The sequence below is a fragment of the Oncorhynchus mykiss genome, chromosome 10 (genome assembly GCF_057628025.1).
Source record: "Oncorhynchus mykiss isolate SJ-2025 chromosome 10, ASM5762802v1, whole genome shotgun sequence".
In the NCBI taxonomy this organism is placed as follows: domain Eukaryota; kingdom Metazoa; phylum Chordata; class Actinopteri; order Salmoniformes; family Salmonidae; genus Oncorhynchus; species Oncorhynchus mykiss.
Window position 1 is genome coordinate 71,482,330 of NC_143031.1, and position 25,871 is coordinate 71,508,200.

The 25,871-nt window shown below is 44.5% G+C and overlaps 1 protein-coding gene across 9 annotated transcripts; it reads left to right on the forward strand.

The window, feature by feature from the left end:
* The first annotated feature begins 5,466 nt into the window (after positions 1–5,466).
* On the forward strand, positions 5,467–25,490 carry LOC110534560 (PC4 and SFRS1-interacting protein). Of its 9 annotated transcripts, none has more exons than XM_090188647.1 (18): positions 5,611–5,723; positions 6,380–6,473; positions 7,021–7,097; positions 7,274–7,412; positions 8,353–8,448; positions 8,917–9,012; positions 9,865–9,909; positions 10,404–10,463; positions 10,846–10,909; positions 11,131–11,230; positions 11,681–11,879; positions 12,313–12,416; positions 17,293–17,348; positions 17,448–17,518; positions 19,028–19,129; positions 19,884–20,085; positions 24,116–24,212; positions 24,473–25,490. In XM_090188647.1, exons 2-18 carry the CDS (start codon positions 6,402–6,404, stop codon positions 24,546–24,548), a joined length of 1,656 nt encoding a protein of 551 aa, XP_090044773.1. In that variant the 5' UTR covers positions 5,611–5,723; positions 6,380–6,401; the 3' UTR covers positions 24,549–25,490. The 9 variants fall into 9 exon arrangements, with proteins under 9 accessions (XP_090044780.1, XP_090044782.1, XP_090044781.1 ...); XM_090188649.1 differs by having other exon boundaries at positions 24,518–25,490; XM_090188648.1 differs by having other exon boundaries at positions 24,523–25,490.
* Positions 25,491–25,871: the final 381 nt, after the last annotated feature.

Sequence of the window (25,871 nt, forward strand, 5' to 3'; positions counted from 1 at the left end):
CCATAGAGGTCTGCTGTGTGTGTGTCTGTGTGTGTGTGTAAAAGTAGGCTAGCTCTGGGACGGCGCGGGAACTGCCAGAAAACCTTGGCTAATGTCAACCTGATCGAGGCTCAACCCAGTGGGGTGGGATGTTCCACTATAACCCTCGGCACCGGATCTAGCACCATAATTAATATGTTGTTGTATCAAAGTTGAAGCGTTTGCCTCCGAAATGTCCCGTGCACCGCTCCCCTTATTGAAGACCTGACCTCCAAGCAGCTGAAGGTTGCTCCGGAACTTGGCTCGCCCCTGAGCGAAAACATCTGCTCCCCTCGCAGGGTGGACCAGCGCGGCGGACCCTGCGTCTCAGCTGGCTCCTCTAGCCCAGCAAGAGAGCCCTTCTCCTGTCCTCGCTCGCTGACCCCCGCATTTATAATCCCGCCAGCAGCCCCACACATGCCCCCTAGACCCGAGCCCCCGGCACAGCTCTGGCCTGTTCCATCACCTTACTCCTCCTCTGCCCACGCCAGCCCGCGTGTCAGTGTGGTCACTCCACCACTGAGAGGACTGATCCTGTCTTGTCATCCCCCATCGCAGCCTGTCGAGAGTAGAGGTGGGAGGGATGGAGGGAGGGAAGAAGGGAGGGAGGGAGGAGGAGGCATCTGTGGCGCTCCCACTAACCGGCGACTGTTGGAACGCTGACAGAAGCATCTGTCATCCCCTGCCTTCACACACTCACCTGCTGTCCGAGGGCCTGACTCTCATTCCCTCTCTCTCGCTTTCTCGTCCCTCCCTCTCTCCCTTTCTCGTCCACCCCTCTCTCTCTCTTTCTTGCTGCAGAGCTGATAGGAAGCTCTCTTACGCCTCCTCCAGAAAAACTCTGCCATCTCTCGTTCTTGTTTAATCTGGAAAAGGTACATTCATTTTTGGACTTGGGGGTTAAAAACACAAATGCCGTCACTATCCATTTACAAACTAATTCTACTTCAGATTAGTCACCACCAGACATCCAGTGTTTCAACAATAGCCATTTTGTATTACTGCTAATACACGACCTGTGCCACTCGGTACCAAATATTGTTTCAGACATTTAATTAAATCCATTATTTTGGACAACATCTCACCTATAGTATTAAAAACACTATTCAAAATACCTACTCAATCATATGAAGTTTGATTGGTTCTTTTACTTTCATACTAGGTCATTTAATAGAGCTCCATAGTTCATCACCAGGTCGAGTAACACTTCATAAACAAATAATATGCCCCCTGATCATGGCTGTGGTGTTAATGAAGATACTGACCTGCATGGCAATTACTTTATCATTCACCAATGGCACCCCTGCCCACCCCCCAACGAGCTGAAGAGTTGCCAGCAGCGGCGAGGGGAAGGATGCCAATCCACGGGCACGACACACACACACACACTCAAGGACACCATCGTTCACTGAACTCTGGCAAGGTGCCCTTCAGAAGAAGCCACACAGTCCAGGCATGGAGTACCCTAAACCCTACACACACAGGCCTGGAGTACCCTACACACTACATACACTGGCAAGGAGTACCCTAAACCCTACATACACAGGCCTGGAGTACCGTAAACCCTACACACATGTCTGGTGTACCCTAAACTCTACACACACAGGCCTGGAGTACTCTACACACTACATACACAGGCAAGGAGTACCCTAAACACTACATACACAGGCCTGGAGTACCGTAAACCCTACACACTACATACACAGGCCTGGAGTACCGTAAACCCTACACACTACATACACAGGCCTGGAGTACCCTAAACCCTACACACTACATACACAGGCCTGGAGTACCCTAAACCCTACACACTACATACACAGGCCTGGAGTACCGTAAACCCTACACACTACATACACAGGCCTGGAGTACCGTAAACCCTACACACTACATACACAGGCCTGGATTACCCTAAACCCTACACACTACATACACAGGCCTGGAGTACCCTAAACCCTACACACTACATACACAGGCCTGGAGTACCCTAAACCCTACACACTACATACACAGGCCTGGAGTACCCTAAACCTTGCACACCTTGTCCTAAAATATGCCAAAACCTGAACAGGTTTAATGGTATGTTATTATGTTAAGGGTATGTTATTATGTTAAGGGTGTGTTATTATGTTAAGGGTATGTTATTATGTTAAGGGTATGTAATTATGTTATTATGTTAAGGGTATGTAATTATGTTAAGGGTATGTTATTATGTTAAGGGTGTGTTATTATGTTAAGGGTATGTTATTATGTTAAGGGTGTGTTATTATGTTAAGGGTATGTTATTATGTTAAGGGTGTGTTATCATGTTAAGGGTGTGTTATTATGTTAAGGGTATGTTATTATGTTAATGGTATGTTATTATGTTAATGGTATGTTATTATGTTAATGGTATGTTATTATGTTAATGGTATGTTATTATGTTATGGGTATATTAGAATCACCTTTATTTGCCAAGTAAATGTACACACACTCTGAATGTCACTAGGTGATATGGAGCATCAGCAGTGAGAATAGCAGGACATCATGGGGCTCCAGAGAAAAAGAGGGATGGAACGTGGTGCCAACACCTCGTCTGCCAGGGTGAAGGGTAGATAGACACACTACCACCGTCCATCCCTCCCTCCCTCTCTCCATCCGTCCATCCCCCTCCTTCCTTCCTTCCCTACCTACCTCCATCCCCACTAGGCCTGGTGTCTGAACCCCACTGAGCTGGCTCAGGTCCAACACCAAGGTCTCTCACCCTACAGGCTGGGCAGGGGTCCTCCTCCTCCTCCTGGTTGCTCTTCAGTGCTATTCCTGGGGCCTGCCCGACCTGCTTTGCTCCTCTCTCTCTCCTCCCCAATCCCCCTCTCTGGGGTGACGGGCCTGTCCTTCACATTCATCAGTATCTCCTTTACTCCTATTGTCTTTCTCACGCACATACGCACACACACACAACTGTTCTGTCCTGTGTTTGGTGGTCACACACACCTAGGTCACCTTCATTCAGTCCTTCCTGATGTGTTCATTCAACAGTAGAAAGGTTCAAGTAGTCGTGACAGTTCTGGTGGTGTCAGAGGTAGCAGTCGCAGGCCTAGTATTATTGATGGGATGTCATTGCTGTTGTCAATGCACAGAGATTCACCTTTCTAGACGAGACCTCTGATAATTCCAACTCAGTGATGTAGTGGAAGATAAACTCAAACTAAAACCTTTTTAATTGTGTGAATAGGGTCTAGCTACCCTTTTTACCACTACATCCCTGCACTACAACGTACACATAACCAAACATGTACTGTATGTTCCTGAATGAATGAGACATTATTAAGAAGATGCAAAAGAGAATGTAACTAAATACACTGCTCAAAAAAATAAAGGGAACACTAAAATAACACATCCTAGATCTGAATGAATGAAATATTCTTATTAAATACTTTTTTCTTTACATAGTTGAATGTGCTGACAACAAAATCACACAAAAATGATCAATGGAAATCAAATTTATCAACCCATAGAGGTCTGGATTTGGAGTCACACTCAAAATTAAAGTGGAAAACCACACTACAGGCTGATCCAACTTTGATGTCCTTAAAACAAGTCAAAATGAGGCTCAGTAGTGTGTGGCCTCCACGTGCGCCTGTATGACCTCCCTACAACGCCTGGGCATGCTACTGATGAGGTCGCGGATGGTCTCCTGAGGGATCTCCTCCCAGACCTGGACTAAAGCATCCGCCAACTCCTGGACAGTCTGTGGTGCAACGTGGCGTTGGTGGATGGAGCGAGTCATGATGTCCCAGATGTGCTCAATTGGATTCAGGTCTGGGGAACGGGCGTCCCAGTCCATAGCATCAATGCCTTCGTCTTGCAGGAACTGCTGACACACTCCAGCCACACGAGGTCTAGCATTGTCTTGCATTAGGAGGAACCCAGGGCCAACCGCACCAGCATATGGTCTCACAAGGGGTCTGAGGATCTCATCTCGGTACCTAATGGCAGTCAGGCTACCTCTGGCGAGCACATGGAGGGCTGTGTGGCCCAAAGAAATGCCACCCCACACCATGACTGACCCACCGCCAAACCGGTCATGCTGGAGGATGTTGCAGGCAGCAGAATGTTCTCCACGGCGTCTCCAGACTGTCACGTCTGTCACATGTGCTCAGTGTGAACCTGCTTTCATCTGTGAAGAGAACAGGGCGCCAGTAGCGAATTGCCAATCTTGGTGTTCTCTGGCAAATGCCAAACGTCCTGCACGGTGTTGGGCTGTAAGCACAACCCCCACCTGTTGACGTTGGGCACTCATACCACCCTCATGGAGTCTGTTTCTGACCGTTTAAGCAGACACATGCACATTTGTGGCCTGCTGGAGGTCATTTTGCAGGGCTCTGGCAGTGCTCCTCCTGCTCCTCCTTGCACAAAGGCGGAGGTAGCGGTCCTGCTGCTGGGTTGTTGCCCTCCTACGGCCTCCTCCACGTCTCCTGATGTACTGGCCTGTCTCCTGGTAGCGCCTCCATGCTCTGGACACTACGCTGACAGACACAGCAAACCTTCTTGCCACAGCTCGCATTGATGTGCCATCCTGGATGAGCTGCACTACCTGAGCCACTTGTGTGGGTTGTAGACTCTGTCTCATGCTACCACTAGAGTGAAAGCACCGCCAGCATTCAAAAGTGACCAAAACATCAGCCAGGAAGCATAGGAACTGAGAAGTGGTCTGTGGTCCCCACCTGCAGAACCACTCCTTTATTGGGGGTGTCTTGCTAATTGCCTATAATTTCCACCTTTTGTCTATTCCATTTGCACAACAGCATGTGAAATGTATTGTCAATCAGTGTTGCTTCCTAAGTGGACAGTTTGATTTCACAGAAGTGTGATTGACTTGGAGTTACATTGTGTTGTTTAAGTGTTCCCTTTATTTTTTTGAGCAGTGTACTATATATAATACACTGAAGGAGAAGTGAGGGAACAATACTCAATAGTTCCTGTAGTGGTATGTTAGTAGGGCTAAGTACAGATCTTCACCACTGGAGGGCAATGAATAGCAAGCAGTAAGGAATGTGATTTCCTGTACTGGTGCAAGACTAGAATACTCCACAACATGTCAGCATTCTGTAAGATATGAAGACAGCTATAATGACCACGTTGACATACAACGTAGCCAACAATTTCAATATTAAGTTATTTCACGCAGGAGTCGGCTAACGCTTTACCAAATGCTCTTACCTGCAAATGAGTGATATGTATTAGTATGTGATAACATAGTCGAATTTTGGAGTATTAGACAAACTCATATTTCAGTTTGAGGCAACTTGAGAAAAACGGAAAGTATAGTTCCTCAAGTCAAATGTACTAGCTGTCAAAATGATCACATGTGGACTTGGTCAACCATAATAACAGAATGCAGCATCAGTACCAAGGAAATGTTCTTGCGCAGTTCTCCTAAACTTGCATCTTATAAGAGGGGTGTACCTCATCCACTTGAATTGTCTTGCATTGATTACATCTACAAATACAACCATGTGCACACCAGAAGCACAAATAACGTCACTTCAATTACTTTCTTCACGTAAAAAGACCAAGATACACATTGCAAAGACTATCATTTTTGTGTTTAGGATTTTAGCTCACCCTATTTTAGAGCTATTATGGTAAAATCCATTACCGTGTTGCGCGGGAGCAGGACAAGTTGTGTAGGCTGCTTAGCTAGCTACGAATATAGTACTACTTTGGTAAGCATTTTTCATTTTCTTCTAGGTAACACCATTCAGAATGTTTGTGAATATGATACTAACATACACATACTAGTATTCCTTTCTTAACGATATGTATTAGTTCGTTTTGAACTGAGGTCAAAGCTAGAAAGACAGCCCGCATGTTCATGTTGTCACCGGAAAATACTAGAATGTCGCGAAAAGGAAACATTGTATCTAAACACTAGGTAGCTAGATTTTGACAAGCACGAAAATGTATCTACATGTAAACATATGTAATGCCATGTTCATGGGTCGCGGGAGAATCGGTATTTGGAATGAAACTGGATTCGTCCACGTTTCTGTTTGTGTGCACGACCCGATGCGCTAATGCATGGGGGTAAGGGTTAGTGTCCTTGCTACATACCCACACTGTTATGCACGAATCATGCATTCTATAAGTCGTACACTTGTAGAATGGATTCGCAACTGAAACTCAATTCAGGTGTGCAATAGGTAGGTGCATGGTCCTGTAACATTTTCCCAATTGGCTTTTTCGTAGGACTTGATGCATTTCATCTAGCTGTTCTTTCTGTGTATGTAGGCTAAAGTTGCATTCTGTTTGCACTGTGTTCTACGTATTATTATTATTATATCAAATCACATCAAATGTGATTGGTCACATGTGTCAACAGAGTGCCGTACGTCGCAAGAAGAATGGCTCGGGATTACAAACCGGGTGACCTGATCTTTGCGAAGATGAAGGGCTACCCTCACTGGCCTGCCAGGGTAAGCCAATACACAATCACACAAGACAAGTTACTTCCATTTACCTTAACGACGTATGTAGAGCTGGGCGAGATCGACAAAAATCCATATCGCGATAAATTGTCTGAAATTATGCAATAACGATACATTTACAATTACACCACATTTTTTCATGTATTATTCTTTTAAACTACTACTAGTTTGCTGATTGTAGCCATCAATTGTCCCATTAACAATCACTCATATTAGCACAAATATTTCATTTCAAACTTCATATTTCTCTAGTATAGGCTACTTATCTTAATGAACGATATCAGCAAAATGCCTGTGATGGGTATGGTCTGTCGATTATTTTTGGTTTATCGTCCCAGCTCTAACGTATAGTCATTAGTCTTATTTCATGGTATTATAGAGTTGTTACTTCCATTCTAAACACTTAATGCACTTGTTACACAGTTAATTTGTCACATAGGGCATTTATTAAAGATGGATTTTTGGAATTGTCTGCCAATTACATGACATGTACACACTAGGCTAATCAATTCACTGCTCTTTCCCTTTCTACCAGATTAATGACTACTCTGATGGAGCTGTGAAGCCGGCCAACATGAAGTTTCCCATCTTTTTCTTTGGTACCCATGAAACGTAAGAAGTTATCTACAGTAGTTCCCTTTGTCTCACCCATACACTATACTACAATACACTACACCCTCTATCTGAACAATACACCAGTACTTGATATTGGCATTGTGTACAATATACAAACATCAGTTTGAGCACCAGAAAAGCATCTATGCATTGACTTTCCTCCTCTATTGCAGTGCATTCCTAGGCCCCAAAGATATATATCCCTACCTGCCCAATAAAGAGAAGTATGCCAAGCCTAACAAGAGAAAGGGTTTCAATGAAGGCCTGTGGGAGGTTGAGAACAACCCAAAGGTGGAGCTGAATGGAGAGAAGGTTTGTTTTATCTCCTCTCTTTTGTCATGTTGCTCTGGTTCGTGTTCATTAGGGCAAACAAACGGAAGACTTTATGCAACAGAAAGTGAATATGAGCGTTAAGCCTGGCCTCAGCCAAATGAAAAGTACTTTACGTATTTATAAGCACCTCTAAGACGTACTGTATGATGCCTGTTAATGGTCTAGTTACTTTAGACAGAAACAAAAGTGGGGAGGATGAGGGGCCTAATCCGCGACCGTCTACGTTGCACGTTGAGAGTCGGGTCAGGGACAACTGTAGCATTTTAGCCCATCAAATCTTATTTTATTTGTCACGTACACAGTTTACAGCAGGTATAAACGGTGCAATGAAATACTTACGTGCTAGCTCCCCCAACAATCAGTACATTCATCCATTTACTTCCATTTAGTGCCAAATGAACATGACCCTGGAGTTCTCTATGTGGGGGGGTTGCCCTAATGGTTAAAGGGGCAATCTACTATTGCTACATCCATTTTGGGGCTGTTAAATTAATGATATATAGCCATTGATTCTTGAAGAATATAACTTATAAATGCCTCATGAGCTTAGTTCAAGTGTCATAGCCCATCAGAACCCAGAATATAAGCTTGTTTAACTCAACATTTTAAAAAAACAAAGTCAATGTAAACAAACACTGTATAGCTTCAAAATATGTGGTTAAATCTATAATTTGGACATCATGGATGGTCAGTCCTTGCATCCATAGTTCTGCCTATGAATGCAAGAGCAGTAATATTCTATTTCTCAAGGCCCATCCCTCAGCTGTTTACCAAAACAAGTGACCCCTTTTTGTTATTGTTTCAAATGTGGATTTCCCCTTTTAAGGTTGGGTTTTGGGGTGAAAGTAGTCTGTTCCTCGGTCTGTGATTTAGGAATGTTTTCTTATTTTTAGTAACATGTTTGGTTTTCTTTCATTAGCAAATGATGCTGTCGGATAACGTAACGGAGAAGGACTCTGACAGTAACCCGGAAGGGGACGAGGAGGGAGGTTATGAGAAGAGGAAGAAACCCAAAGTAGGCTAACTATTCTACCATCTACCTTAATTCATAGGTCATTATTTTTATATGGACTTTACTGTGTTATTCACGTGAACACCATAGAATACTGACTAACCTCACTTTCTTGACAAGCACCACGCCTACGTAACATTAAATGCCGTGCGCTCTTGTACCAATGTGTCTGTCTGCTGTTGATGTTGTCTCCTTTTGCCAATGGTACCGTGCTTTGTGTCGTAATACCCCAGGAGGCAAATCTTGAATTGGCAAATGTTATTTGTGGGGTATATTACTAGTACTTGACCAGAGTTGTTTGTCCGAGCTGAATCCCAATTACGTGTGGAATTGTCTGGGAGCGAAGGACTGAAGTCAAGGGAGAGACGGGGCCCAACTTCTCTCTCTGTCTAGCTGTCAATTGGCCCCACTAAATAACTAACCTAACCCCCCCATACCCTGGGCCCTGTGTGTTTTGATATGGTTACACAGGTGTCGGGGGCTGAGAGTGAGGCTGGACAGGAGGAGGATGATGAGGAGGATGGGGGCATGCAGGTCTCTGAACAGGGACAGCCCCAGGGCCAGGATGTACGTACTGTTGCATGATGGGATAGGTGACCCTCGCACCCCACTTAGGGAAAGCATGATGTGGCACCTGGTGACTTTCCTTTTATAGGTGGTGTTATTTTGTTCCTATTGCTAGGCAACCGTGTTACCATTGGCTTGCACGACTACCGTTGCAAAGCCTTAAGGTGATGGTTTGGTGCCGTATCCTCCCTCTGTTTCTTAGCTAGCCTGGTTTTTCTGTTGGTAACAATGGTATTTTGAGTGTTTTACAACTGTACCACTGAACTACAGGCGAGGATAGGGGTATGGAGGGTTATTTCCCTATAGTGAATGGTGAGAGGGCAGGGCAAAGAGAGAGGAGTTTTCAGTACCTGTGTTACAGCCTGTAAGTTTAATATACCATGGATATTGGTGTGATTGTGCCCTTAAAATAACCACTGTCATTCATTTTGAACAAACCTGGGCTCTCACTATGGGGGATGACGCAAATGTTGTGTTTAGTGAGAGTGGTCATTCACCATAAAAATGTAAATAAATGAGTAAATGTTTTTGTGAATTAGATGTGGTATGTTAAATGTCATTTGCATGACCTGAAAGCATGTTCCCTCCCTTTCCTTCCCACCTCCTAAAGGTTTGATGTACTAGACTGTTTTACTGACTCGGGCACTGAGGCCTGATTGTTGATCAGTGGCACGTGTTGCTCCCTCACTCCTTGTGGTGTTTTTATCAAGCTTTTAATTGGTGGGCTGAACTACAGCAATTCTTATCAGTTAAAGCAACGTATTTATGTTTTATTTTTGCATGGCATTCTATGTCGCTCTGGAGAAAGGTAAGTTGCTCTCTTGCGCCAATGACTGATCCTTCATTTGATAGGAACTGTTCTGGGACTTGGAAACTAGACTCTTGCCTGCTGACTTGGTAGGTGTAATACCACAGTAATCCACTAGATGTGGCTGAAACACAACTTCCCCTTATTTTAATGCAAGGACAGTTGGGAGGGAATTATTACAATACAGATGCAGTCAAATATATTGGCACCCTTGCATGGTTTATATTGGCACCTTTGTATTGACTATTTATTCTAAAATAACTTAAAATTGAAAAAGATGTTGGTGTTTACACGTGTATTTGTTTAATTTACAACTGTACATGACAAAAAATAAATACATAAAGATTTCTAACTTCAAAGTAAAATAATGGCTTGGATTAAATTGATCAAATTAATTTGTTTGGAGCCAACGATTCTTGTTTACTGTGTAATTTCTCACCTGTGCTAAGTTTCATGTGCCTACAGGGTAAAAATAGCAATTTTATAGAAAAGCAGAACATTCTACTCCATTGCACTGCACTGCATTGTGAAGAGCAAAGTGTGCCAATCTATTTGACAGCATCTGTATGTCTGTTTTTTCTAGGACCCCACACCAAATGAATCTACAGACACTCCCAAACCCAAGAGAAGAAGGAAGAAAAAGGTATCCCATATCCTCATTTATAAACTGGGTGCCCTGAATGCTGATTGGCTGACAGCCGTGGTATATCAGACCGTATACCACGTGTATGACAAAATATTTTATTTTTCCTGCTCTAATTACGTTGGTAACCAGTTTTTATAATAGCAATAAGGCACCTCTGGGGTTTGTGGTATATGGCCAATATATCACGGTTAAGGGCTGTGTCCAGGCACTCTGTTTTGCGTCGTGGATGAGAACAGCCCGTAGCCGTGGTATATTGACCATATACCACACCCCCCCCGGGCATTATTGCTGAAGTATATCATGAATTCACCTAATCTAGACATAGTGCAACTTGTGAATTACTTTGAACCTAAACTCACTGTCTTATGTCATTTGTCAGAGTGATGTAGAGGCCGACTCTGAGAAAGAGGACGCTGCCAACAGTCCCACATCCAGCCCTCAAGGTACAGTGTCTGTCAATGCAACCCTCTACCTTTCCCACTGTGTGCAAGACAGCAGACCTACCCCAGGCACTCTATTGTTTTGTCAAAGGGTAAAACAACAACCAAAGTAATGGAAAACAGCTTGCATAGCACTCCTCTGTATTGGGACAGTAGTGTCCCCCCTCATTATGATAGCTGATGACGACTCATAACTACAAACTCTATGACCTGTGTGTGTCCAGAGGGAGAGGGCCCCACTCCTAAGCGGCGAGGCAGGAAGACCAAAGCTGAGAAGATGCTCCTACTCCAGCAGCAGGACCCCCAGGGCTCAGGCAGTGACATGTATGGTTGTGATTATGGTTCATCTGTCTGTCTTACCTGCTGTTATCACCTGTAGAGGCCTCTTCAGCAGGCTTCTCCTTGTCCGACTCCTGCTTCTTATCATCAGGACTGGGGTCGCCATTCATATTGTTATCTAGAGCAAGAGACATACAGACAGACAAGAAACACACAGAAATACATACAATAAGAGCAAATGTGCATTTACAAGAACAATAAATGTGTATTTTAAGAATTTCAGTTCTATACAATTTCAGTTCTATGTATCTAATAGAATCTCTATATGAGACCCATCTGCTGATTTTAAAGGATCCACTAGTAATCCATCATTAATGGACTGTTTAATTGTCAGAAAAACAACAGTGGCTCACCACTACTGTAGCTACCATTGAGCAACATTGCTTTGACTTTCCTGGGTAAAATAACTCCTAAAAGACGTTTCTCTCCATTCAGGGACACTGCTGAGTCGGAGAGAAAGAGAAAAAGGACGCCGGAAGACAAGTCCAAGAGAGGAGAGGAAGAGAAGAGGCTGGACGGGAGGAGAAAGAAGGAAGACAACAAAGGGAGAGAGTTGGAGGGGAAGAAGGACCCTGATGCTAAACGGAGGAGACAGACCAAAGAGGAGAGCTCCTCTGACTCAGAGAACCAGGAGGTGGGTGTTCCACAACCAGACAAGGGAAGTGTCCCAAATGGAACCCTAATGCCTATGTGGTACACTACTATTGACCAGGGCCCATAGGGAGTAGTGCACTAAACAGGTAATAGGGTGCCATTTGGGACTCGCAGAGGTGAACCACAACAAATCACCTCACCAACAGGGACAGGGATTGGCAAAATTCCAAATGGCACCCTATTCCCTATGTGCCCTAAATAGGGATTAGGGTGCCTGGGGCTCTGGCCAAAAGTAGTGAACTAGTTATTCTAATTTAGTTACTGTTTCCACTATTACAGAGTGTGCCCTAAATAGCCTAGTGAAGCAGACAGTTACACAGTGAAACCATGTCATGACAAACGGTGCCAGCCAAGCATGTCTACATGTATGTACATCCAATCAGCATCTCTTTCTCCACCCCGTTAACCATTAGAAGAGCAAGGGGGTTGCGGGAGACCGCAAGCGGCAGCAGCCCACTCTGACCGAGACGGGGGACAAAGACGATCGTCAACGACGCAAACCAGACGAGCAGAAAGAGTAAGGCAACCATCCGTCTTATCTATCTCCCAACACTCACCTTTCTAGTTAGTACCCCACGGGGGCTCCACACCCCCCCACGGGGGTGTGGCCCACGGGGGCTCCACACCCCCCCCACGGGGGCTCCACACCCCCCCCCCACGGGGGCTCCACATCCCCCCACGGGGGCTCCACATCCCCCAACCACGGGGGCTCCACACCCCCCCACGGGGGCTCCACACCCCCCCCACAGGGGCTCCACATCCCCCCACAGGGGCTCCACATCCCTGTTATGGGTGTAAGATGGCACAGTGATGACATCTCTTGGTAAATGTTCATTACTGCAACTCATGTGTTTTACCGGTGTGCTTGAGATACCCGGATGGATTGTGATGTACTGAACAAGACTGGTTACTCGCATCAATGCCTCTGTCTCATCATTTAACATTCAAACATGGAGTCGGATAACTAACCATGCTTTCTGCAAATTAGAGTCACCTGTTCTGGTTTACCAAACAAATGCTTATTTGAGTAATATTTCGCCGGAATTGGCCTTAGCCGGTTAGACATGGCAGCGAACATTCCCCCTCCCACCGTTATGAAGCTCAGTGGGGATTGGAGCACGAACTGGGATACGTTTAGAGGTGAATGGGAGGACTCTGCGCTAGCCACGGGACTTCTGGAAAAGGACGATGAGGTAGTGGCTGCCACTTTGAGGACTATAATGGGAACTGAATGCCGACACGTATACAAACACAACCTGAACCTAACAGCAGCTCAGCAAGGTAACGCTATAGCTATTCTTGATGCTCTTGAACATTACTTTAAGCCAGCAAAGAACGTCATCTACGAGCGTTATGTTTTCTGTTGTTGCAAAAAAGAGGACGGGGAGTCCATTGACAGCTTTGTCACTAGGTTAAGGGAAAAGGCAGCTACATGTGACTATGGTGCTTTAAGAGATGAACTGATCAGAGATGAGATTGTGCTTGGCATAACTGATGAGGGCACCCGCAGACGTTTGCTGAGAGAATGTGACCTGACGCTGTCCTTGGCAGTGGAGACATGCCGTGCAACAGAGCTTACTGATATACCGTTAATGTCCATGGGCTAGAAAGGCAACATACGGACAATGTCAATGCTACATTCAGGCAGCCAGTAAAGAAATTCCCCTTTGCCACAGCTAATACTACAGCCAACTCTGCAGTAGACAACCCCAATACATGCCGATATTGTGGCATTTGTCATGGACGAGGAAAAGAACACTGCCCAGCCTATGGAAGAAATGCAATTCCTGTGGTACAGCTAATCACTTCGCAAGGGTCTGCATGAAAAGCAAGAGAAAGGAGGGTAAAGTGCACTCCATGGAAACAAACACAGATGAAGGGAATGACAGCACAGAGGATGTACATGCTAGCGAGTGCATAGGGGCAGTGAGGGCAAAAGGACAAAGTGGTTTGTCACTCTGCTACTTAATAATGAACCACAGCAATGCCAGCTAGATTCAGGGGCCACATGCAACGTTATGAGCCTTAAAGACAAAAGGAGGCTCGCGCCCAGAGACAAACTCACACAGAGTAGCACCAAGCTGAAACTGTATTCAGGCCAGTTCATGACCTCTTTAGGCCTGTTTGTGACAGAGTGTGTTTTACGTGGCCAGAAACACACCCTAGAGTTTTAAATAGTTGAGGCTAGTCAACAGCCATTACTGTCAGGTTCTACATGCGAGCGCCTTGGGCTTATTAACTTCACCATCCCAGCTGATCTTAACATTATAGACAAAGTCCAGGCTGGGCCCCTGAGCAAGGAGACACTCCTAAGCAAGTACCATGATGTCTTCAACGCACCGGTCGAGTCAGTTCCCGGGTTAGTCCACTTTGAGTTGGACGCAGCAATCCAGCCTGTCCAGTGTGCAATGTCCCAGTGGCCATGAAAGCAGCTACGAAGGCTCAGCTTGACAAATACGAAGCAGATGGCCACATCATATCCGTCACCGAGCCTACAGACTGGATAAGTAATATGGTTATCGTCTAGAAACCAGACAAGCTATGGATATGCATTGATCCTAAACACCTCAACCGGGCTCTGCGACGTTCACATTACATTATGCCCACGTTGGAGGATGGTCTTTACAAGCTCCCAAAGGCCAGAGTCTTCACGCTCGTGGATGCCAGAGATGCCTTCCTGCAGTGCAAGCTCGACGAGCCCAGCAGCTACATGACCACCTTTTGGACACCCTGGGGCAGGAAGAGGTGGTTGAAGTTTCCGTTTGGTGGCTCCAGAGGTGTATCAGCGGAATCAGCATGAGCCCCATCACAAGCCCCATATTGCTATATTCAGCAAGCCTCTTCTGAATGCCCCAAAACGACTGCAGAGCATGCTACTGGCCCTACAAAACTACAACCTCAAGGTGGTGTATAAGCCAGGGCCAGAGATGTATGTGAGTGACACGCTCAGCAGGGCTACTGCATCAGGCACTCACACACGCTCCATGCATGAACAACACGCAGTGTGCAGCTTACAAACAGAGCAAGTGGATGTTGAACACATCAACCAGGCTGACTACCTCAATGTTACGGACCAGCGCCTTATACAAATCAGACAGCACACAGACAGGGATGAGCAACTCCAGGCATTGAGGTCTGTGATTCTGATGGGCTGGCCCGACTGCAGGGAAGAAACTGCTTTAGGCGTCAGAGAATATTGGCCAGTCAAAGAGGAGCTCAGTGTTCAAAACTGAGTAATATTCAAGAGTCAGAGAGTCGTTATTCCCTGGTCTCTGCGCCCTGAGATGTTGGCTCACGTGCACTCAAGTCACATAGGAGGTGAGGCCTGTTACAGACAAGCACGTGACACACTGTATTGGCCAGGAATGCAGAGTGAAATCAAAGACTATGTCAGTAAATGCACAATCTGCAATGAATATGCCATTGAGCAACAGAGAGAGACGATGATGTCCCACGAGCTACCGATGCGCCCCTGGCAGATAGTAAGTCTAGATCTCTTCCAGCACAGTGGCAAAGACTTTCTGCTGGTAGTCGATCATTACTCAGACTTTTGGGAGATCGACCTCCTCCCCGACCTCTCAGCAGAGACAATGATCAAACGCTGCAAGGCTCAGTTTGCCCGCTATGGCCAGCCAGATTGCGAGAGGGCAAAGATGCCTGGAAAGCAATCCTGCAGTGGCGCAATACCCCAACAGAGGGCATGGATAGCAGCCCGGCCCAGCGCCTCACGGCACGGCGCTTAAAAGCAGCTCTGCCAGTAGCCAGCACTCTCCTGGAGCCATGTGTGGTGACAGACGTGCTGGTGAAGCTACGTCACAGAAGACAGGTCTCCAAGTTCATCTACGACAAATCAGCAAAATACTTACCTGAGCTCAGGGTGGGTGAAACGGTGCGAATGAAGCCATTGCCAGGGGACCGGACAGGCCTCTGGAGACTCGGATCCTGTGTACAGAAAGTGGCACCACGCTCCTACTTAGTTGAAGTGAATGGATCACTGTACCGTCGTAACAGGGTTGACCTTCGGATTGCTGAGCCAGCACCTACTCAGAACCCTGATGGTCAAAGAGGTCGCATGACAAAAGACTGAACCCCAGCAAGTCACATGGGGCCTGAGGCACTGGGCAAAGAGCCAGGGGATCACAGGTCGGCCGCTCCCTCGCCCATCAATACTCCCCTTAGACAGTCAGGTGACACGCCTGTGCGGGGACGCGCAGTCCTCGCGGACAAGCCCCCTGTCTTTTCACGCTGCGGGTGTCTGTCCCAGCCACCAAAAAGACTTAATCTGTAGGTTTCCCATCAGACATTGTTGACAGAGATAAAAGTGAAGAGGATATCAAAATGTGTTGTTGTTACCTGAGAAGAAAAAAAAAAGCCAAGCTGTTCATGTTGGAAATTATGACGAGGTTTGTTCTGGTAGTGAATTGACAATGGGGGCTCCACATCCCATCCCCACGCGGGGGCTCCACACCCCCCCCCCCCCACGCGGGGGCTCCACATCCCCCCCCCCCCACGGGGATATACATTTTCAATGGCTAGTGATTTTATTTTTTACTGCTCCATCTAAAAATGGCTCCCGACAGTCGGGTGTGTAGAAAGCCGTGTGTCAGAGGTCAATGTGACAAGATGACAGGGTCAGGGTTTATGTTGAATGGCAGCCGCAGCGGGAGGACAGGGGAGTGACATAATTGGATGTCAGACATGAGGCTCATTCCATGTGCACAGGTCACAAGGGCCCTGCTGGCGCTGGGCAGAAGTCTCCATAGAAACACTCCATAGGGGTCTGGATGGGGTGGGAATTGGGTTCCCTGTTCTGTACATCCATCTCAAATTATCTCCAGTTGATATGTTGATGAGGGAATTTCCAGTGGTGCTACTCTTAAAATGACTGGCAGTTCAGTTTGGTTGTGTGTGTGTGTACTTGTGAGGTTTTTGGTAAGTCATTTGCATGTTTATTTTTTCAATTTTTTTTATTTCACCTTTATTTTACCAGGTAGGCTAGATGAGAACAAGTTCTCATTTGCAACTGCGACCTGGCCAAGATAAAGCATAGCAGTGTGAACAGACAACACAGAGTTACACATGGAGTAAACAATTAACAAGTCAATAATACAGTAGAAAAAAGGAGAGTCTATATACATTGTGTGCAAAAGGCATGAGGAGGTAGGCGAATAATTACAATTTAGCAGATTAACACTGGAGTGATAAATGATCAGATGGTCATGTACAGGTAGAGATATTGGTGTGCAAAAGAGCATAAAATAAAATAAATAAAAACAGTATGGGGATGAGGTAGGTAAAAATGGTTGGGCTATTTACCGAACTTGTGAACTTCAAATTGAAATGGACACATGACCTGAGTTGATTTGGTGCGTTAATGGTCTTCTGTGTTTCAGGCAAAACAAAGATGATGGAAACAAAGTGGATGAAAGGAAAGGAGACAAGAAGAAAGGTGACTACTTGGTGCTACTTGTCCTCTGTCAAGATGGATCAACTCTGGCTTTCATGAACAAGTCATAACCGATGTCGGTTTTTGTTTCCTTCATGGCAGAGATATCGATAGAATCGAGGCTGCAGAGGTTGCATGGAGAAATCAAAATCTCCCTCAAGATTGACAACCCAGTAAGTTGCCCTAAAAGACTGCCCTAAATCTAGACCTTGCCTTCTACAGAGCCCTTACCCAAGAGACAATCAATTATTTACTTCACCAGGGTCATTTTACACACTCACTTTTTGCAGAAGAAGAAGCTTTCAAATCATTCTAGGTTTTAGTTGGGAGACAGTTTAATGGATCCTCCTAGCCATGGGGTGGTTTTGGCTTTGTTTGACATTTGTGGCTGTCACACTGAAGCCAGAGTCTAGTTGAACCTTATCTTGACCTGTGATGGATTCAGGTCTTCAGAGCAGACAAGTTGACTGAGTAAAGCATCAGGTTTTTGTCTGGGTTTACATGAGGCTGAAAGAAAAAGAAGCTGCTCTTTTTGGTTAGACCGAGGGTGGAGTTATTATGCAATGGTATAAGTACATTTCAAGTTGAACGTTTTGTGTGTCCGTCTATTGTAACGGATGGCTCTTCTGCTACTCTTAACCTTCAACCCCACCCAAACAACACCAACCATACCATATGTATGGGAGGGGAAACATCTAATCCCATTTTGTATTGGTCACATGCGCCGAATACAACAGTGAAATGCTTACGAGCAAATTCCCAACACTGCAGAGTTAAAAAGTTAGACCAATATTTGCTAAATAAAATGGTAACACAAAACAAATAAGGAGTTTATATACAAGGAGTACCCGTGTGGACAAGGGGAACACTAGTTGTCATTGAGTTCACTTGACCTCTTGACACCTTCCTGACTGTTACCAGATGTATTTCTGGGTGACATATAATATGCCATTTAGCAGATGCTTTTATCCTGGGTGACTTAGTCATGTCCATTATGCCCAGTCAACACATACCTTCTCAAATGGGCAAAACGGCTATATTAGTGACAAAACCAGCAGCTATAAAACCAGCAGCTGTATCAGTGACAAAACCAGCAGCTGTATCGGTGACAAAACCAGCAGCTGTATCGGTGACAAAACCAGCAGCTGTATCGGTGACAAAACCAGCAGCTGTATCGGTGACAAAACCAGCAGCTGTATCGGTGACAAAACCAGCAGCTGTATCGGTGACAAAACCAGCAGCTGTATCGGTGACAAAACCAGCAGCTGTATCGGTGACAAAACCAGCAGCTGTATTAGTGACAAAACCAGCAGCTGTATTAGTGACAAAACCAGCAGCTGTATTAGTGACAAAACCAGCAGCTGTATCGGTGACAAAACCAGCAGCTGTATCGGTGACAAAACCAGCAGCTGTATCGGTGACAAAACCAGCAGCTGTATCGGTGACAAAACCAGCAGCTGTATCGGTGACAAAACCAGCAGCTGTATTGGTGACAATACCAGCAAAAGTTATGGCCAATTTCAGTTAACTTACTGAATTGAAATGGAATTGTCCCCCAGCCTTGCACTATACTGTTATTATTGTTTGGGGGGGGTAAGACCTTTTGTATTTTTGTCTAATAGGCTGTTACTCACCTGGTCGAAGAAGATAAATAGTTTTGTCTCGTGTGTGTTTGTGTGTAGGATGTGAAGAAGTGTCTGGTGGCGTTGGATGAGCTGGGCATGCTGCAGGTCACCACCCAGCACCTGCAGAAACACTCAGAGCTCATTGCAACACTCAAAAAGGTAACGTCTCTGTCAGAGCTGCCCCCCTACATACACACACACACACACACACACACACACACACACACACAAACACGTAGTTCTCAATGCCTTTTGTTTCACCATAAACCAAGTGACCAATCATTATGCTAGTCCCTCCACACAGCTGCTGTGTCCTGAGTTAATGTTGAAGTGTGAATGTCACCAAAAGTGTCCCAGAATGCATGTGCTGACCCACCCTGCTGGGGTTGAGGGTAGAGCTTCCCCTACATCCTTCTGCTTAGGTCATAGACTCACACCTGCTGCCAGTTGGCCCTCTCCTTCTGCTTAGGTCATAGACTCACACCTGCTGCCACTTGGCCCTCTCCTTCTGCTTAGATCATAGACTCACACCTGCTGCCACTTGGCCCTCTCCTTCTGCTTAGGTCATCACATTATAAGAGTACATAAGAACATCTGCTAATTGTATGCAACTGTAGGTGCATGTTTATATGTTCATGCATACTTTATACCCCATGTACATGCTGCTCTTTGTTGCCAGATCTGGGGATTTAATAAGTGAAATGCTATTGATATTCTAATAATAATAAATGTCCTTTAGCAGACTCTTTTACCCAAAGCAACTTATTCATTTGTGCATACATTTTACATACGGGTTGGTCCCGGGAATCAAACCCACTATCCTGGCGTTACAAGCGCTATGCTCTACCAACCTGAGCTACAGAGGACCAGCTATATCTCCTGTATTTACTGTCTGTTCTCCATGGGTGAGCAGATCCGGAGGTTCAAGGCCAGCCAGGACATCATGGACAAGTCCACCATGCTGTACAACAAGTTTAAGAGCATGTTCCTGCTGGGGGAGGGGGACCAGCTGCTCAGCCAGGTGCTCAACAAGTCCATAGCAGAGCAGAAGCAGCAGGAGGAGGCCAGGAAGGGAGCCCAGAAGAAGGCTGAGCGGGCCAGGGAGAACAACACAGGTACTGTGAGGAGTGAGGGACTGGGGCTCTGTTCCTATATACACACTGGCAAGCTGCACACTAGTGAACTTAGTAAAGCCAAGAGTGGTGCTTTGAAGAAGGCTGAGCAAGTCAGGGAGAACAACTCAACAGTGGGAGTGTAGGAGTGGGACCGGGGTCTTGTGGAGTGGGAGATTTGTGATACATGTAAGGGAGGTGGTTTGGTGACAGGCTTTAGCTAAGTGGGCTAATGTAATTTGGAGTTGTGTGGTTGATACCTGATCACTCAACAATAGCTGGGTTTAGAAGTTGTCCAAAAGTACTTGTCTCAGATCAGATTAGCCTACAGAATCCTTCAGAAAGATTAAGAAATATTACCCAGTATCTGTGGTTAGGGTCAATGCCCTACATATTCCTCCTTGGGAATCTGATAGAAATCCTAGATGTGATGAGCGTCAACTCATCAAACATTACAGATTCAGAAGGATGTGTGTCTTCCTCAGTGTTCTGCAATGCTCATTGTGTGGCCTGTGACATATCCTGTGAATTTCTGTCCAAAAGACTAATTGTTTGGGAGAAACTCCTCACCAGCCGGTATAGAGAAAGGCCAAACCGACTCTGAGGCTTAACAGATCTGTGCCCTTTTGTTTAGAATGTTTTTTAGTAATTACAGTTTTTACATAAACAATTACTGTGGGAACATATTGTGATGAAAGATAAACACTCACTTAGTATAGGTAGTTACGTATCCGCTGTGATATGCACACACACATCTGATTTTTTGCATAAGTCAGGCAGTGTTAACATTAGGAGAATTATCTCAAATTCTAGTTATGCCCACATATCGTATTATGATTTTACACTGTATTTAATCAGTTATGGTGGGCTGGATCCAAACTGGAAATACGCGCAACTTTTGCATAAATCGTCATGTTGTCAATGGGAGATTCATTGGAATGAAAATTGGCGTGAGCATTGTGCATTCATCCCTGTATGAAAAGAGTGTTGTCTACTGATCATATAGGCCTTGGTGTTCTGGCCACGTCATTGGCCACCCTTTATGACCGGTTAGGCCACTCGTGTAGACTAAAGCCCTGTTCACACTGCAGGCCTTAATGCACAAATCGGTTTTGGAATACTGACTGTCCAAATGGCAAGTTACATGTGACCAAATTTGGATTTGTGTATGTTCAGACAAGTCATTTTCTGACTTGGCTACGCTAGTTGTCATAGTAACGGCGGGTGGTGTTGATTGGTGGTGGTGCTCGTGACGTGCTTCCTAGCACTCCATTTATTTTACCTTTTATTTAACTAGGCAAGTCAGTTAAGAAAAAAAATCTTATTTTCAATGACGGCCTAGGAACAGTGGGTTAACTGCCTTGTTCAGGGGTAGAACGACTTGTCAGCTCAGGGGCTACGCTGCCGCCCCAAGTGTAGCAAGCTAAGGTGACAACAATGCCTGCCATGGACATTTCCCAGTTGCTTTCAATGTTCAAAATCAGTTTTAGGGTCATGAAATCTGGTCAGCAGGTTATTGTCATGCAAAGACTGCCGGTCTCACGGTAAATGACCGTTAATTAACAAACACCTTCAGCATCTCCATGCCTCCTCGCATACAAGCCACTGATTCACAGCTTTGGAACATCTACATTTAAAATAAAGTCTAAATCAATTTAATGTACACCATCGCAATAAGTCCATGTATTTTAGTCAGGTCTAAAGAAACATTATGATATGAAGAAAAGGTATTTCAGAAGAACAGAACATGAGTCAGGTTACTGTAGGCCTATGTTATCTGGCTATGCTCCATGCCATGGGCTTGTTCATCTAGCTGATAATATAGAAGTCCCATCACATTATTTCATGTTCTATGATTTTACAGTAAGAAGAATATAATTGAACTTATCTGCATCAAATAGAAAGGATATTTTTCCCATTACGGAGCGAGTGCACATATGAAGTATGTATGTTGAGCATATAAGTGACCATTTGAAACTAGTCTTATATGCTAGATTTAGAGTTATTTGGGAACTTTAGTTGTGAATGATGCAAACATTAGAATGTCTTAGAAATCAGAACGTATATGGTCTGCATGATCCAACTGACTATAAGCTGTTGATGATTTGAAAAAGTATTTTAAAAAAGCTTGCATTCTGTTCCTTGCCTCAGGCTGCACAGCTGTTCTCTCATCAACTGATCACATTTTCAACCATCAAACTATTCTCAATTTAGTCTGGTCTTTACCAAAAATTTAACATTTGTTTCGATTTAGAATGGCCCATTTATCAAATGGGCAGGAACAGGGTCAGGGGGGAAAAATATGTAATCTGTCTGCACTCAAATAGTGAGTGGAGGCCGCGCTTTCCCACCAACCCGTTTTGTAAGCTACTTGGGGTTTATAGCCAGCATGTGCTTAATATGAGCAGCTGAGAAATAAATATAAGAATATTGATTTCACTCCAAGCATGTCACCCAATTAATTATGAACATTCCCTATTACAAGGCTATTCAAAATGAAATCAAATTGACTAATTGCAGGCTAACTGTGAGCCGACCTGCATAATCAGTGAACCAACAGCATGGCCTAGGCCTGTACGTTCTCTCCCAGACTCATGGTATACATTTTGGAGCGGAGCAGAAGGTCCAGTCCATCCATTATGCATAATAATACAGTCCACACTGAAAAGCAATTACTATCATTTGTATAGAGTAGACCAATTATGTACCAAATACATCTTAAATCAGTTTTGTTTTTCTACCATGTGTAATATGCAGTAGGCGTATGTATTTTATAACATCTTAATTCCATTTTCTTTTTGGGGGATCTGGGCTCATGCATCAGCTCCAATATGCTTATGGGAGTTTTGAATGAATCATCCCCTTAGAAAGAGCTGTTCAACTATGTTTTACTCTGTTCAAATGAATCATCACCGTGAGGTGCGTTTTAAAAGTAAGATAGGGCTACTGTTTTGACAAGTGCTTGATGTGATTTTCAATTGTATTTGCATTGACATCAGAGTGGTTAGCGGGACAATAGAGCCCTGAGTAGCAGGCCATTAGGATCTGATGGTAGTTAGCAAGTTGGGTACTACCAAAGAATGTCCAGAGTGCATAAAAGGAGATTACCATGAACGGTTACGTGGAATCTTACTGCGGTCATGACTCGTGACTGGCGGTAATATGAGTGACCCCTGGTAAAAACACCCTTTTTAAAGTTTCAAAGTATATGATCCAACTTTGAAAAGGAGCCCTTTTTGGCTAGCCACAGCAGTCAACTAGCTAGCTGTTTAGCTCTCTAGCATTCACTAATTTGTTTGTAAACAATTAACAAAATAGTTAGCTACCACTTGTTCTTGTCAAAACTGTCAAGAGAATCAGCAAGCAACAAGATATGCCTAAAAACAGTCTTAAAAAAAACACTTGAGAGAAAATACATCCGATTTGAATCTTGATTTCAAACCACATACAAAGGTGATTTGAAATGTGACTTGAAATATCAGATTCATGTGATTTTTTATTTTTTTTGGTTGTTCAGACTGCAGGAAAAATACCAGATTATAATCAGGTATGCAAAAAAAATTGGATTTGAGTCATTTCAAACTGCCAATGTGAACAAGGCTTAAGAGTAAAATGCCCCAGCAGCCTTACCACCATAGAATTCAATTTCTGTGATCCTATAACTCTTCAGACTATGACCGGTCTGTAGGCATTATGCCCTTTTTTACGATGGGCTCTGTAAGTATTAACATGATCAGGAGGGTTGTGTTCTAGTCGGGACCACATCCGTACCACTTAGCCATACCTCAGATAAGTATCTCTATGAAACAGGCATTTCCAATGGATAGAAAATCAGATTAGTCTCCGCCTGGCCCAGATATAGGCATGAGCGTATCACATGTCATCCCCCTCCTAACTCCTACAGGAGATTTCAGATTTGGGGTCGTAAAAGGAGAGCTGGGAAAAAAATGTATGTCTGGGCAAGAAGATGGTTGTCTGTTTGGATTATTAATGCAGGCTGAAAGTGTGTGTGTGTGTGTGACGCTTGCTCTAGATAACAATATGAATGGCGACTCCAGTCCTGATGATAAGAAGCAGGAGTCGGACAAGGAGAAGCCTGCTGAAGAGGCCTCTACAGGTGATAACAGCAGGTAAGACAGACAGACCGACAGGGGCCAATAGGTTCTGGGTGTTTGGAGGTCTGTGCTTGCTCACAAGACCAATCCTGCATGTTCCTTAGGCCGTTGGCGAATGTCCTCCAGCTCACTCTGTTCACTGCTCTTTGGGCCTGAGTAGGTTTCATGAACAAGAATCCTAAACCAAGCAAATTTTCAAAGTATCCGTATTTTGTCAATTTGCTAGTTACATCCCCATTTTGTGTTTGTATAACTTCTATACACTTTCTTAACAGCGCTGTGCTAGTTGCCGTCCCATTTTCTAATCCCTTTGCCGGCAGTGTAGTGAAGGCCCAAGAGGAAACCAACTGATGAAGAACCATCTGACTGACTAAACGGAAGGGGATGTTGGTGCTGCTGACCTTCTCCTGAGTCCTGACTGATCTGTGCTGATCCCACCTGCACACACTAGTCCAAACACCACCAATAAGAGGTCCTGTTGCTTTGACATCATGTCGTACAAATCCAGGCTCTTCTCTGGTCTGAACACCCACGTCTTAAACCCTACAGAGCAGTGTCTTCCAAAGTCCTATTTTAGATTTCATTTTTTATGATGAATGCATCCACTGTGGCTGTTTTTTAAACTGATGGTAGTAAAAAGTGGTTCCACAAGGAAAATATGTTTAATTTAACTAGGCAAGTCAGTTAAGAACAAATTCTTATTTTCAATGACGGCCTAGCAACAGTGGGTTGCCTGTTCAGGGGGTTTGAACTTGCAACCTTCCGGTTACTAGTCCAACGCTCTAACCACTAGGCTACCCTGCCGCCCCAATACTACTTGGGGCGACCTTACTTTGTTTGAACTATTCTGCTATGTGGTGAAAAATGTACAGTATCATGTTTGAGAATGTCATGGCAAAAATGTAGTGGGTCAAGGAAGCTTTATAGTCTGTTTTAAAATCACTTAACGTTTGACATCGCAAGATCTTGCAGTTCAACTCAATTATACAAGATAGATCAAATATACGGTAGTTACTGGTAGGAGTCTTTGTATTACTAGTTAGTTTAGTAAAATGTACTTAATACTGACCAATATTACTCCGAGTAGGTGCACATTTTGTTCTTGCACAGAAAGGAAATACTACTTGTGCCAAAGGTTTTTTTTCCTTCCACTCGCACACCCAAGTTTAAATGTCTGTCTGTTGTAAGTCCTCCAATTTGCTGACATTGATGTAAATAAGAGTATTTTTGTGCCTGTCTGAAAGCCTGTTTAGCCTCCTTTGTAATAAAGCATTGGGTCGGTAACTACATAAATTGATATTCAGTTATTTTGTTTATTGAAACATGAGTACTCATGTTAGATGTGGTTAAATATTGGCACCCTTGCATGATTCACTTCAAAATACATTTAAATTAATAACTTGTTTACACTTCACAGGACCAAATCAAAATTAATATTTTTCACTTAAGTCAAATGGCCTAGACTAGCTTATTCAAAATTCATTCATTTGGAGGCAATGAGTCTCATTAAGTCATTTGTCACCTGTAGTAAGTTGCAGGTGCCTACAGGGTAAGAGAAAGCAGAACATTCTGCTCTACTGCAAAGTACAAGTGGCGCCAATATAATTGACCTCATCTGTACGCATTCAAATAAATTGCTTCTATCAATAGTACTGTGTCAAGTCAACAGGTCAC

Coding starts and splice junctions, on each gene's coding strand:
- LOC110534560 (XM_090188647.1), top strand. CDS start 6,402: ATGGCTCGGGATTACAAACCGGGTGACCTGATCTTTGCGAAGATGAAG. Junction 7,098..7,273: donor TTCTTTGGTACCCATGAAAC/GTAAGAAGTTAT, acceptor CCTCTATTGCAG/TGCATTCCTAGGCCCCAAAG. Junction 10,464..10,845: donor AGAGAAGAAGGAAGAAAAAG/GTATCCCATATC, acceptor GTCATTTGTCAG/AGTGATGTAGAGGCCGACTC.